General features: G+C 44.7%; 1 protein-coding gene across 1 annotated transcript; it reads right to left on the minus strand.

The window, feature by feature from the left end:
- Positions 1–1464: 1464 nt before the first annotated feature.
- On the minus strand, positions 1465–13854 carry Rbm24 (RNA binding motif protein 24). The gene is made up of 4 exons (XM_052728550.1): positions 12708–13854; positions 11487–11610; positions 10078–10132; positions 1465–3572 (listed from the first exon to the last, which is right to left on the minus strand). The coding sequence occupies exons 1-4, from the start codon at positions 12873–12875 to the stop codon at positions 3209–3211; spliced, it is 711 nt and encodes a 236-aa protein (XP_052584510.1). The 5' UTR covers positions 12876–13854; the 3' UTR covers positions 1465–3208.
- Positions 13855–15578: the final 1724 nt, after the last annotated feature.

The raw sequence follows: 15578 nt of genomic DNA on the forward strand, positions 1-15578 counted from the left end.
CTGTTAAAAAGTAAAACCGCCAGGCGGTGGTGGCGCACACCTTTAATCCCAGCACTCGGGAGGCAGAGGCAGGTGGATCTTTGTGAGTTCGATGCCAGCCTGGTCTACAGAGCGAGATCCAGGAAAGGTGCAAAGCTACACAGAAAAATCCTGTCTCAAAAAAAAAAAAAGGGCAAAAATAAATAAATAAATAAATGAATAAATAAATAAATAAAATAAAATAAAATAAAATAAAAAGTAAAACCTCCCCACTGAGGACTTTCCGTTTGGTTAGCCATCACTACAGCGCATTGCAGCAATTGCTCTCATGAATTCACGCCCTCCATTTTTGGCTATGCATCGAGGGGCTTCTATATGATACTTTTATGACTATTAGCTTGGCATTTTTGTTCCAATCAGCTGTATAAGAAGTCTGAAAATATCACCAAAAATGGAGTTACTAAAAGTAATCTGGTGGTCTAGGCCTGTAGGGAGACTAAGGCAGGAAGATCTCAAGTTAAAGCTACTCTAGAGAGAGAGTTCAAGGCTAGCCAGGGCCATTCGGTGAGACCTTGTCCGGAGAATTAAAAGCTGGGACTGGGGATGGACTTCGGTTGGATTCAAACCCCAGGAGCACCTACATCAACTGTGATGGTGCACACCTGGAATCACAACACTCAGGAGTTGAAGACAGAGAATCAGAAGTTCAAGGTCATTTTCTGTTATGCAGCAAGTTCTAGGTCAGCCTGGTATACACGCAGTCCTGTCGAGAGTCAGAAGGAGGATGGGAATGTAGTTCGGTGGTAGAGCACGTGCTTAGGCAATGTGAAGCCCGAGTTCAATTTTAGCACAACAAACAAATAAACAAGGGCATTTGGATCCGTTGGCATTTCTAGAAAATTCTGAGGCTAGCCTCAGCCTTTAGTTTATCTGAATCCAGCACTGTAACCAACGGGAGCTACACATATTCACAGCATACATAAGGACAACCCACGTCACTGTCCTGATGGAGGTTGGGACTGGTGACACCCCCCTTCTTTCTTTCCAGCCATCACCAGCTTTCAGTGATACCACTGGTCCTTTAGGATTCAGTTTAGGGGGATGGTCTATTTGCTACACATAAGGCGGATGTTTAGTGAAATTTAATTTAAAGGTCAAAAAGTAGCACCTCCAAGAGATTTTAATGTTCCCAAAAATGTTTTCCATGAGGCATGCATGGTTAATCAAACTAATTTTAAAAAAAGGAGGAGGGAGTGCTGGGGGCTGGGAATGCAGCTCAGTTGGTAGAGTGCTTGCCCCAATTTGAGAAGCACTGGCTGTGGCGGTGCATGCCTGTACTGCCAGCACTCAGGAGAAGATCAAAAGTTCAAGGCTGTCCTTGGCTACATCAAGTGTTCGTAGTCAGCCTCTCTCAAAATGCGAAAACTAATTAGAAAGAGAACCATTCCTTCTTTCTGCAGAACTAGAAATAACCAATGCAACAGCAGTTTTTAAAAATTATATTTAATACAAGTGAATAGATTAGAAGATCTGAAATGTTATAAAGCGATATACACAACAAATAAATAATCTGTACAGGAGAGCCACGTCTCCATTGCATACCACTGTCTGATATGGGAATACTTAAATCCAGTGACAATGGAGAAAGTCCATAAAAACGCTAACCTGTTGTCCCTTGTATGAAGTTCTTCAAGTATAAAAGTCCAATACAGTGTAAAATAGTATTCAATTTAGTTTAAGAGTAAAAATTGCAAGTATCGCACTTTCAGAAGGAAAATATAAAGCGGTATTTTAAAACTACGTACACTACACCAGGAAAGTGGGGAAGCCATGAGTTCCCGATAGATGAGATCTGCAGGGGTTGAACAATCAAGAGGAGGAAGCACAGAACCAGCAATGGAGCTTGTTTGAAAAAAAGAAAATCTCAAGACTAAAATAAACTCAAATGTGTTCAGGTAAGAATACCCCTCTTGAACAGTGCACATATGAATTTAAAGAAATCCAAGCCAACATCTTGAGTTGAATAGGTTAATATTTAATATGCTACATCTAGACCTACTAAATAACTTATGCCATGAGATGAATACATAATCTTACAGTGTCACGTCTAAAGTTCCTTCCTTTAGAGTGCAGCAGAGTAAAACTTAAAAATAAATATCTTAAATAGGATTATTATTAAGGCACATTATAAAGTACATGATCATCAACCATCAAAGAATTGTAATGTCAAGAACCTTGCTGTCTTAGGTACTGTAGTCACTAATAAATAGTTTTAAATAGGACTCTGAAATAGATACTAAAAAGTGTAGAATTATTTAAAACAGGGGAAGAAAATAAAGGCCCTCCAGACAGTCCCGAAAGGTTGAGCATCCGCAAACTTTGCCTGCCTTTACCCATAACCCCCAGTCCCTACAATAAATAGAAAAGTGGTGGTGGTGGAAGCCTGACCAGCAGATGAAAGTATCCCCAAGTGAAACAGGGTGGGGAGAGGGATCAGAATGTGACAAGCTCCTCCTACAAGTACAAGTGATGGTCTCTTTCCAGAACTGTGTGTGCCATTGATTGTCTGAGTGGCTGGTACAGTATCAATTGCTCCACGATCCCACGAGTCCACAGGACAGATGAGAAAATAGCTTTGGTACCTGTCTACCACTGTACCCGCTGCCATACTTCTAAACTGATTGTTCGATGCCCATTTTTGAGATAACGCAAACACTACCTTCTGCCTCCACAGAGTTCTGCAGGCCGTGGGGGGACTGCAACAAAGGACAGCCAGCACTGATGCCATCTTGTTTGTCTTTAAAAATCTACTTTTACACGTAATTCAAGCTACATATTGCTCACTCCGTATTCCCTGGTTCAACTAGATTCACATAGCATTTTCTAACTTGGAAAAGGCAGTTTGCTTCCCTGATACTATAAAAAGAGCAAAAAATAAAAATCCCGATACAAAAGTGAAGTCCCAGTGATACCCCTGCCATCATGTCCTAGTGGCTACTCTGTGTAACTCAGGCTCTTTGGGATTGACTTCAAAAACTGCTTCTCGCCCTCCCATTCTCCCCTCTTCATCCGCAGCACTACTCGGAGTATGAAAAAAAGTAATGCATCTGATTCACAATAGCTTTGCTTTCCCCCTTTAAAGCTATTAAGTCAACGTTAACATTCTCTACTAAAAACTGGGAAACTGGGAGGGAAAGAGAAACCCTTTGACTTGGATCAGATGGCTGGTTTACTGCATTCGGTCTGTCTGCAGCTGTTGAGGCTGGTACTGGCCAAAGGCTGCTGCGGCTGCAGCTGCTGCAGCCGCGGCTGCAGCTGTCCCAGGTGCAGCGGCGGTGATCGGCTGCTGGACAGCGTAGCTGTAGCCCCCAGTGGTTACGTAGCCTGCCGCCGCTGGGGATGCTGCATAGGGGTACTGGTCATAGGCAGCGGCTGCTGCGGCTGCAGCTGCCGCCGCCGAGTATTGTGCGTAGGCAGCTCCAGTGTAATCAATGTACGGCGTGGTGGAAGCCGCAGCTGCTGTGGGCTGGACGTGGGGAATAACCACTCCAGGCTGCACAAAAGCCTGCGGGTAGACGTAGTGGGCAGGGATCCTGTTAAGAAATAAGAAACAAAATCAGACAACAGCCGTCTCCAGTGGAACTCTTTGCTCAGAGATGGAGACAAACTCAAATTTAGTGGTTGCTATCAACATAGGGTTGCCATAATATCTACTTTTTAGCAGTCCATTTGATGCACCCTCGAGAGAATTCATCAACAAAGACAGAATGGCATTCTCCTTGTTAGAATTTCTGCTTATGACTTCGAAGCATGCAGTATCAGGTATGCCAAGTTTGGAAAGTGAACCATGATTCGCCAGGGCTGTGCACGGAACAGAGATTTCACAGGGCTTCCTGAGGATTTGTCAGGTTCATATAAGAAAGACATGGCTAACAAATAGAAAAATCCGTGCTGTGTGAATGCAGGGCTCGGAAGGTTGAGATCACATGGTTCTGTGGGAGTGACGCCTGGCTGTTAATGGGAGAATAGACTCTGGATGTTTATCATGGCAACCCTATTTGAAATCGCTAGGCAGATCAGCACACATTAATCTCTCGGCAACCTCAGTCACCCTGATTAAAAATCATAATTACAAAAGAAGCAGGCGACAAAATAAAATAAAAAACAAAAAACAAAAAAAACACCCAAAACCAGGAGTGTAAAAGTTCACAAGTGTGGTAACACAGCAGTCACACTCCTCAAACGACAGTAGTGCAGCTCACTCCGCTCACAGAGGCTGTTGTGGGAAGCTACCAAAATGCTATTCACAGTCCCAGCAGTGATTCCCAAAGAGGTGTGCAGCACACTTGTGCTCACGCTTTTTTTTTTTTCCATAAGGACAGAACAGTCAGTCAAACCTGTTCCACTATCAGGCAAATGAGGCGCAGCCAGCTTGCTTGTCTCTATGCAAGACAGACAGAAAGGGGTTGGGGATGATGAGGTTGATGGAAAGTTAGGGACAGGAAATACAACCAAACGTCTCTGAACTTAAAAGAGACTTCGAAGATATACATTGTCAACCAGCGCTTATTCTGCACGCTCACTAACTCTTACGTCAGCCTCCACGTCAGAAGACATTCATTTACTAGCCTATCTGCTTTCCATCTGCCCCGCTAGTTAACATTTTGTATAGTTCAGTTGTATGCTTATGGGTCACCCTGAAAACAGCCAAGAACATGAAACAAACATCAAGTATTGTCTTAAATGCTGTATTCGCAGCTCCCATACAGGACAGACCTGAGGACCTCACAAAAGTGTTGGTTAAAAAAATAAATCCCAAGAGGTTTGTTTATGAGATCACATGCGTTACTGCTGCCACTCTTGTGTTTATCACCGCCCATTTATAAAGTGCTACCTCCAATATCTGGCTTATTTTTGTCTTTCTTTAAACGAATCTCCCTCACAACTCCCCATCTTTCTAAAAATAGAACACAGGCATGCTATCTGGCTGTCAACAACACCAACTTATTAGTAGCACAAGCACAAATAACCATCTTCAAATTCTAAAGAACTCGACACAAAACATCATGTTCAGGCTTTTCAAAAACACAGACTTTTTTTTTTCCTTTGTCTCTTCCGAATTCTACTGGAAGCACTCGTTAAGAACATCCATGGAAAAGATGAATTTATCAGAGAGAGTGGTGAACTCTGTCTCCCCGGGATAAAAATACATTCAATTTTACTAGAATTGTAGCTCTTTCCCAGTGCCAGCAGAAACCATGTTACCAAGTGTTTCTGAGGACACTTGGAGATGTTCTTAACTGCATGTCAGAAACCAGGCGCGTGGTCGTGCACGCATTCAGAACTCTGTGGCAGATCAGGTGACTGGCTCACCCTTGGTGACAGGTGTGGCTGTATAAAACACTGTCCCCAGAGCTGATATGTCCACAATGTGCAGACACAGCTAAGAGAACCTTCTCTCCTGCCAGTTTACATGTGGTGACGGACAGCAGAGGCTGCAGAGGGCTATTTTTGATTCTGTCATGCGACAAGGGTTTCCAGCGGATAAAATGTCTTTATAAGGCCAAAGTAAAACATCTATCAGCTACAAAGGCCAGCCTGTCTGAACCTCACTGATAGGGAGACATTAACCCTTGGTGTGCTCCCGATGTTCTGAGGACAGCGTGATGGTTGAGAGGTTTGGATCTTCAAATAACAGAGTAGCTCAAAGAAAGTTTATTCTACCAAAAAAAGGGGGACACATGCCATCCATTCTACACCCAGGATGTGTGTGTAGGAAGAATGTGTTAAAACACTGAAAGGATTGCTTAGAGAATTACTGTCTCTATATTTATGTTAATGACTACTTCTGATTGGACAAAGCTGTCTGGTGAGAACATAAGTAATTTTTCTGGAAGATCAGATTCCTCCATTCTTCCTCGCAAGGGTGAGGAAGACATCCCAGAGGCAAATGAAGTCCTGGGGCCTTTGAAAGATGATGGAGAATCAGAGCCCAGAGAACCCCAGAGAGACTCATGTCTCAGTCCATGGAGAAGGCAGCAGACGGCTGAAGGGTGTGTTAGGAATTCTTTTAATAGTCTAAGGAACTCAGTAAAGCAAATTGGGAATGCCCCTCCCATTAGAATTCTACCAACCACCAGTTCTTTAATCCACTATAGAATCCTTACATCAAGCAGATCCAAACCCTTGGATGATTAAAAAAAAAAAAAGGCTACATTTTCCTTCTATCTCCATCTCTTCAGGTCCCCCTGACTTCTCTTTGTGATTTCTTCCTTCCTTCTTTTTTTAAAGACAAGATCCCTCTGCGTAGCACAGGCTGACTTCAAATTTATGATCAATCCTGCCTCAACCTCCAGACTTCTGGGATTCCAGGCATATGCCACCCAGCCAGGTTGTTCTCTGTGACTTTCAAAGCAGTTAACTCTTCCAGTCTATCGTGTAGACTGGTGATCAAGCCTTCCTTTCATCCACTTGCTTATAGGAGTCACTAACTCCTAATCCCACACCAAGCCATCTCTTAAAATCTCATCACTTTGGGCCTTTTGTGCATTTGTCTCCAAAACACCTTTTCAGTATTTCTTTTTACTTTTGGACCCAGGTCAGTAGGGCATCTTCTTATTTCCTGGACATGCCACAGATCACCAGATCCCACTTTGGCACATGCCATCCATTATACAGCCAGGATGCCAACCCTCCCTCCAGTTTCTACCTCCCCCATCCACCCTAGGTCTAGACCTCAGTGCACAAGAACCTTTGGAAGTCCACATTCCCTCTTTATCTCACACTGTTCCTATGTGAAAGAGACTGACGTTTTCCAGCCCAGAGTTGCTGTACATGAAATAAAGTTCCCTGTGAGGGGGCCTCCAGTAGTAAATACAGTAGATGCTTAATACTTAATAAAATAGTTCCCCATCCTCACCCTCCTTCCAAGATCTAGCTCATCTTCTTCATGAAGACTTCCTGAAACCCATTGATCTGCTTTTGTCTGAGGCCCTTCCCAGAACTAATTATTTTATTACTAGGTGATGAGAAAGTGATATTATGTCTTTTCTGGCTGTAGCTTAACATCAATGGACAGAGCTTCCAAGGTGAGGCAGACCATGACCGAAATGGGATTCACTCTAACACACTCACTAGTTCTGTGATGGGAAGAGGGAGTTAATAAACCTGTCTGCACTTGTTATGTTGGTTGCCAAGAAAGAACTATAACAGTGTCTTTTCCAAAGGCTTATTGTAAGAATTAAACGGCATAATTTATGTACATCTCTTACCAGTTCTATGCACAGAGTACACCGGGTTTCCACCTCTTGCATACACCCAGGCACTGAAAAAATGCTCCGTGAATGCTTCCGTGCATGGTTAACTTGGTGCAAACTACTCCTTGAGGCTCTACTCACAAACCTGCAGCATCTCCATTCCCAAGGTGTGATGAGAAAATACCTCTCAAACAGAGACCATTGAGAAGCTGATGCTCATTCAGGCCACAAGCTCCTCCACATCTGCCCTCTGTGCTAAATCAGAAGTTCTTTCAGCCAATGTCTTTAAAGATCTTAGGTAACCCAGGGGCCATTTAAGGACCACAGAAAACTAATAGTCTCCTCACTAGCCTTTCAAACAAGTCAAAATGTGAGAATTCTCAAGCTTGCTCCCAGGCAGGTCTAAGATAAGAACATGGCATTCACATGGCGTTTAGAATGACCAGGTGTGATTTGCTGGTTACAGACTTGGTCTCAGGGCAGTGCTGAGAACCACTCATAAAAGAAAGAGAAACCTAACATGGTCTACCTGGAATGCTCTCTGCTTCTAATCTCAAGTTCAACTTGAATCTCAAGTTCAACCAATTTATGCACACTGTAACAATCACCATTCTTCATAAAGACAGTTAATATCAGAAGAGATTAAAAACAAAAGGTTACTATCAAAACACACTTGATTTAAGAGGTCCATGTAATACATATCACCCTGGTGGTTCTTTTCTTCGAGTTACTTTCTTTCTCAAGGATCTGGAAGGACTCCCACTGCCAGGCCAGATCTGTTCAGCTGGTCCTCAGATACACTGTAGTCTCTCTACATGGACCCTCTCTGCTTACCCTCCTGGCTAGTTCATCCCATCACACCTTTTCGACACACCCGGTGTCCCCATGTGGTTCAAGTCTACTCTCCCTCCTCATGGCTTGTCCCGTTCTCCCAATCCATGGGTTTTCTTGCCATTCTCAATTCCTCTCAAACTTGAATCAATAATTCTTGGCTGCTTTGCCATCTTTTTGCTACCCACAACTGAACCCACAACTTGTTTTTACGAGGTGATGTACACTTAACAAAAGCTGTTCATTGATTGGGTTTTACGCTCTTTCACAATGATTCCTGGGAGGCCAGGACTAAGCCCACTATTACACCTTCAGATGTATGTTTTCTTCCATTCCCACCTAGACTGATAGTCCGCACCAATGAAATATCAGCAGAGGGAGAAGGGAGGAGAGGGAGGGGAGGAAGAAGGAGAGGGAGAGAGAAAGAGGGAGGTGGGAATGCAGGCTGCAACTAACTCATTGCTTGTTGTCCACATCTAAGTTGGCTTGGAAGGGGCTTTGATACAAAGCTATACTTCATTATAGCTTTTTAAAAAGTTGTAGATATCTCTAAGAGTGAGTTACTAATAGATTAAGGTAACCAGAGGGTAGTAAGGAAGTGTCCATCAAAATATAACTTGCTTCTTCCAAGTCAACTTATTACTTGGCTTTAGTTTAGCTTATATTGGGTAATACTTATGGTAGGCATCTATCCGTGAAGATGGATTCTAGCCTTCTAGGTGATGCATGGGAATGTTTAGGTCCTAAGCTGGATATCAATAAAATTCTTCCAACAGCTTGGATATTCAAAAGAGAATCAGAGCTAACAAGAATACCGATCAGGTGGAAGACAGAGGAAACAGACCCTAATGTCCAGGATAAACGGACGGCCATAAAAGGCGGCTTCCCACCTGTGTCAGGTTTAACGCAAGGGAACTGGGGACCTCAGGAGCTGGTAATAACAACCCAGAGAAAACACAAAGATGAGCAGACTGTTCACCTGTTAGGTCTGAAAGGTGGGAGTTAGTACTGTGCTTACTCAAAACAAAAACCAAACAAAATTAAGGGGGATAAAAGCCCAAACTGGTGAGTGTTAATGAAATCTGAATTGAGCCGCTGAACCTTTATCAGAAGACCTGGAAGTGGACATACATTGCAAAAGAAAGCCAGTCCCCAGAAAACAGAGACTTACAACATGCAAGCAGTGAATCTGTATTCTTACAGAGAGAAATCACACGATTTAGCACTCACTACAAAAATGTTAAATGGAAGTCACAGGCTAATAGCTTAAAAGCAGGAGGGGGAAAAAAAGGCCCTTTGCTTCCCAAGGCAAAGTCAAAAGTCAACACTGCTCACCACCACCACCAAAAACAAACGGCAAAGAGCCCCTTCCCCAAGGAAAGAAAACACTCACTACAGCTCTGTTCAATTAAGTCAAAGCACACAGTTTAGCTATCAACACCACTTCATTACTGTAATAAATAAAATAAAGCACACGGAGGGCTATGGACTATAGTGAAAAAAATAAAAACAACACCACCAACATCCATGCATGGTTAATCACCATCTGAGCTTGTGTGTCTGAGTCTACTGGTTACAGAGTTTAATTCCAAACAGAACTAGTCCACCTCTTATGATCGCATCCTTCTCATCAGTTAGCTTAACTGTATACGAGCCCTGTCAGGTTAGAAAGAGATAAATAACATTGAGTCAAGCTGAACGGCAGGAATGGTGATGGGACACATGTCTTGTGCACAAGTCATACCTGGTACTTTGGTTTGGTTTGGTTTGGTTAATCATAAGCCCAACATTTGGCTGGTTTGGAGACTGCATACTTGGTCAGATAACTTGACTCATCTAAAAATATTTATAGTATCAGCATTAAAAAGATATATAAGCATATATAAATATGCATAACCCGGAACGTTATGTGAATTCTGTGACGTGTCGACCTTGTCTGTTCATAACAAAGAGACAGGGAAACAAATGGTGGCCATGTTGAAACTGTAGAGGGTTTGATGAATTGACTTACCCGAAAGGTCTTTGTATAAGGGCCGGGTGAAGCTGTTGAACGCCAAAGGCAAAACCTAACAATAAAACACACGTTTTCCATTTGTATACAATTAGATACTTAACTATTCCTGCACAGAAACTGTAATCCCAATTCCTGATTTAAAAAGAGTCACTCCTATGACACTTTAGAGTATACACGGACATGTTCTTTATATTGTTTTATAAATGTTATAATTCATCCTAAATAAACAGTTGGATAGACTAAGATTGGAAAACTTTAAAAAAAAGGGGTAAAGCTTAGTTAACAGCCATAAAAAAAGATTTAAAATAAATTAGGCCAGAGAAAACTGCTCATGAGGGAGATCCAAGAACTACAATGAAGTTAAATTCACAAATATTCCTATAGTTGCAACCCGTGGTAGGGAGGGGAGAGGGAGAAAAAGTCTTTGCAATTAGGAACATTCCGAATGCTTTGAAAAATTTTACAGTTTATATTTACATTTTGCATTTATAGTATTAAAATTTTCACAAAAACAAATTTCCCCATCATTCTTTTAAGAATAGTACATGCACAAAAGATGTTTCAGAAAGACAGTTTTGAACGTTAGTGGGTACTTCTTTGTGTATTCCCTTTCTGACAACTGAGCCCCTGAGCTGAGGTGTCAACCTCTTTTTAAACTTCCATAGGAAAGGCTTAGTGAAAAGCACACGGTTTAGTCAACAAAGTTGCTTGCCCAAGGAATGGAAGACATTTGCTCTATTGTCAACTGAGTTATTCTCAATGAACGTCAAGGACAGTAGCAAATAACAGGTTGTATTTTCACACAGACAAATATGCTACATCCCATTGTCAGTTAACAGCTACAAGAATTTTAATAAATTATTTCTCATCTCCAACTAAGTATCAGTCAAAAAATAATCTGTAGCCTGTCAAGGTGAAACTTACTATGTGTAAGTATTTGATTGCTAGTATTCCGTATGTGAAAACATGTGCTTCCTTAGTCATGCCCGCTCTGAGCACAGTGTGACTGGCCTAGACCACACTAAGAAGGGAGGCTTACTAGCTGGTGGCGACAAGGCCCACATAGTTTGCCTTTTTAGCTACAAGTGGCTAGTAAAAACAGAAAGCAGACAAACATATATATCATCGTATAAGAAATGCATGAATTAACTTCTGGGTGCAAGCTCTCTAGACCCTAAGTTCTATTTTTACACATAGATACATTTCAAGTACCCAGCGGCACACTTAGAATGCTCATATATCTTTAATGCCTTGGTGGAATAACCAGCCCCGGCTCAAGTTTTACCAAACAAACACCACTACAGATTTTCAGGAAGCTGGTGTTTTCTGGGCTGGGGATGGCAACGATCGGCTCATTCCCCACAGTGGGTGGGAAGTTGGGAGGGGGAGAGGAGGACACTGCTCACCTGGCTGCATGATTCTTGGTTTTGCTCCCAAGTATGCCAGATTCACGTTGGCCTTCCTACCATCAATGATGGGGTTGGGATCCTTGCAGGCCCTTTCGGCAGCAGCCCGGTCAGCCATGGTGACCTTAGCAACATACACAGACATACACACAAAGCCCTCAGTTAACCCCTGAAGGAAAAGTATTAAAGTCACTGAGCTTGCTTTTTCTTTCCTTTTCTTTCTTATCTGGGAGGGGATTGGGACATTAACCCTTCATCCTCGGTTTAAAAAAAATAAGCAGAAAGGAGAAAGGAGGAAGGAAGAAACCCTCCGCCCCTACCCAAAGACCTAAGGATGCTAATGTGGGGCCTGATAGAGGTTTGGAAGCCACAATTCTGAAATCGCCTGTAGATTTACCCTCTTCCCAGTGTCCCCTCTAGGTCCTCATCCCGGCCCCAGAGGCACTGTGGGTTTTAAACAAAGTCCAGCCTCAAGCCAGCCGGTTGCTCCCAACAGGCAAACACTCCCAGTCCACAATAGCGATTGTCCTGCTCCAGGGCTCCCAGCTCTTTGAGCAGCTTAATTTGCCCCTTTAAATCTCCAGGAAGCTTAATGCGCTGCTTCAGTTAGGCAAACAGCCAGAGGGTCAGCTTTTCCTTTCCTTTTTAGAATTTACCTTTGCAATTTAAAAGGTAGGGGTGTGATAAGAAGGGGAAACAGCAGCTCCATACCCCCTTCCCTAGCCCGGCCTCAACGCCACAACACACACACACACACATACACACACACACACACACACACACACACACACACACACACACACACACACACACACACACACACTTTTTTTTTTTTTTTTTTTAAACAAAGCAACAGCGCACTTAACAACCAGCCTCCAACCCCGGAATGCCATGGTGTGGGGCTCCGTTCTCTCCCTCCCAGCTCTCTACATCCCAGATCTGGCTCTCATTCCCCAGCTCTCTGGCCACCCGAAAGAGCATCGGAACCCCGCGAGGCAGGCACAGGCCCTCGCTCCCCAAACCTCGTCACGCTTAAAGTTTCAGCTCAGCTCTGAGTGGAGGGGGAGGTCCCGCGAGGTCCCACATTGCCCCTCACCCCAAGCTCTGACCCCGGAGGGCCTGGGACCACTCAATCCCTTCTGGCCTGTCTTCGGTCTCCCTTCCAGGACCTCTCTTAGTTGCCCCCCTACCCACCCCAAGACCTCCTTTGGGATAACTTACAAATCCGTAGCCGCGGGACTTGCCAGTCTGCCGGTCGGTGATGACCACCGCCTCCTCGATGTCTCCGAAGACCTCGAAGTACTTGCGCAGGCTGGCGTCGGTGGTGTGGTAGGGCAGCCCTCCCACGAAGATCTTGGTGTACGTCGTGTCCTTCTGGGTCGTGTGCATCTTCGCGCCCGCCCCGCGGCTCGGGCTCCGGCTGCGGCTGCGGCTGCGCCTGGTCCTCGGGCTCCGCGTCTCCCGCAGCGCGCGGCGGCCGCCGGGGGCCGAGGGCGCGCGCGGGGGCGAGGGCGCGGCGTGGGCGCTGGGCGCGCGACTTCCCAAGTGGCCCGCGGCCCCCGACACTCGCCCGGGTGCTCTGATGCTGTCCCCGCGTCCGGTCACTGTTCAGACCCTCCCGAACGTCCGAGTGACCAGCTGCGCGGCTGTAGACTGCGCGAGCCTTTTGCACTCACCCCTCGTGGAAGTAAAAAAAAAAAAAAAAAAAAATAATAATAATAAAATGCAAAGAGAGGGTGGTGGTCTCCGAGTCCAGAAGAGGTAGACGTTTCTAAAAAAAAAAAAAATCGAGTGGCTGGGGTGGTAGGGGGGAGAGGCTCAGCCACTGTGCCCCGGGGCGCGGAGGTGGCAGCTGGGGGCGCGGCGCTGGGCCCGGCTGGGGTTGGTGATGGTCCCTCCTTCCCGGGAGCTGCCAGACCAGTGCGGACGGAGGACAGCTCTCCACCCCTCTGCTCCCTTCCCCAGCGGCCCGGGGGTCGACGCCCGGCTGGGGAGGGGGCGGGCCGGACGCCTGCGATTGGCCGGGACAGCACCTGGGGCGCCCGGCGCCGCCGCCCCCCAGCTGTTGGGAACAGCTGCTTCTCTCCCCGCGCGCGGCGCGGCGCTGGGTCGCCTGGCTGGGGCTCCGGCGCTGTTGCTGGGGTAGAGTTGGAAACCGCAGGAGGCGGCCTGGCTCTGCTGTTTCCTGCTCCTACTGGTCAAAGTCGCAAAGACCCCTGGCGACTAGAGCAGGGACCCAGAGCACTCTGAGTACGCCTGGAAGGGGAGCTGCTTGGCTCCCCAGAGCCGACCACGAGAGCTCTTCGTGCTAGGCCTCGATGGCACGACCGAGTTGAGAGTCCCTCGGGGTTTGAGGCCATTTGTAGAGAGACCAGTCCCCTCCCAGACACCTGGGACCTGCCTCCTCTAGTGGTCTGGACCATGAGAAGAGCCCTCAAGTTTTCTTGGCCCCCAAAAGCTGGTGCTGTAGGGAACCAAGAGGTAGAGCCTAGTGGTGTGGTGTGGAGTGGTGTGTGTGTGTGTGTGTGTGTGTGTGTGTGTGTGTGTGTGTGTGTAACAATATTTATAATAAAAAAAATTAGCTAGCATCCTAGCATTTGGGTGTGCTTGAGAAAACCATTAGCTTGAATGGCTCACAGCCAGCAAAGGTGTCTGTGTCAATCATGCTGTGCCTTCTGTGTCAGAGGACCAAGTATTAGGTCTGTACCTCCCACAATCATCAAATGTGTGCTTCCTGCCTAACTTAGTTATTCAGGAAGATGGGTACAATGTCTGTCTCATAAGTCGATCCCACCCCCGCCTCCTTTTTTCCCAACCAAAGAATCTGTTTCTTTCTATTTGAATTACAAAACGTTAATTGAAATTGACCTCATTTATTTCTCTGAATATAATTGTAAAAAGTATGATTTCTTAAAAAACAACAAAACCCAACCTGTTACATAACCACTGATTTCTCCAGCAAATCTGAAAGCATTCGTAGAACACATTAAATGTAGTGTTCTACATTTAATAAATTAAATACATTAAATAAATAAAATATTTTTATTGATTTAAGCCAGCTCATTGCCACTTCTTTTACTAAACAAGGGTTTTAATTAAAGAAGCTTTGAAATCAGTCATATCTGAGGTTTGGATTAAAACGCTTTTTTTTTCTTTCTTGAGACAGGGTTTCATATATCCTAGGCTGGCCTTGACTTCCGGTGAATCACAAAGATGACTTTGAACTTCTGATTCTCCTGCCTCCATGTCCTGAATGCGGGATTACAGGCACATGTCACTGCTCTGAGTTTATGCTTAGGGGAGGAATGCAGGGCTTCCTGCCTGCCAGGCTAGCATTCTGCTAACTGAGTTACATCCCCAAGCCTCTGATGAAAGTGCTTAATGTGAACAGAACCCTCGGCGTTCACTGCTCGGCTTCTGTTTAAGAGGTTTCTGCTTGGAGAGTCCAGTGCAGTCCCAACACTAATTGCCCCTGGGCTACATCTTTTATTTCCTTTTAAACAGGTCAATGTGTTAATCTGATAGAACCCCAAAGACATACCCCAGTTACTTTCCAGGGCACCTTAGCTGTCAACCCAAGACAATGAAGAATGTGGTATTTGCAAAGGTGAATAAGAACCACTAGCAAATATTCTGGTAGGAAATCTTCACTCCATATTGCTGATTTCAACAGAAGGTTGACTGAGATGAGCAGTTCTTTAACTTTGAACCCCCAGTAAGAGACAAAGAAAAGTAAGAACTCCATCTATTGTTAATCCAGCTGAAAAAATTAAGTAATTTATAATGTAAGTATTTTATATGAAATGTTTTAGATGAAAGCCTGAATGTGGAAATATAAACCCTCCCCACAAAGGTTTAGTAAAGCACTGGTTCAGAAGGGACTCAGTGCTAGCATGACAAAAGATAATTTTTTAAAATAAAAAAGCAGGCCCTGAAACAGAAGAGGCACGCTTTTTAATATTTAACATTCACTGTGCGGTGTTACTTAAGAATTACAGTTCTTCACTGAAGCTGGGGCAAAAGAGCTCTTGAGAGGGAGGTGCCTATCAAGAAGTCTCACAGACATGTGACATTGGCTGTTTTGTGTCTTCC

The sequence above is a fragment of the Peromyscus californicus genome, unplaced genomic scaffold (assembly GCF_007827085.1).
Source record: "Peromyscus californicus insignis strain IS unplaced genomic scaffold, ASM782708v3 Scaffold_8__1_contigs__length_139910024, whole genome shotgun sequence".
Taxonomy (NCBI): Eukaryota; Metazoa; Chordata; class Mammalia; order Rodentia; family Cricetidae; genus Peromyscus; species Peromyscus californicus.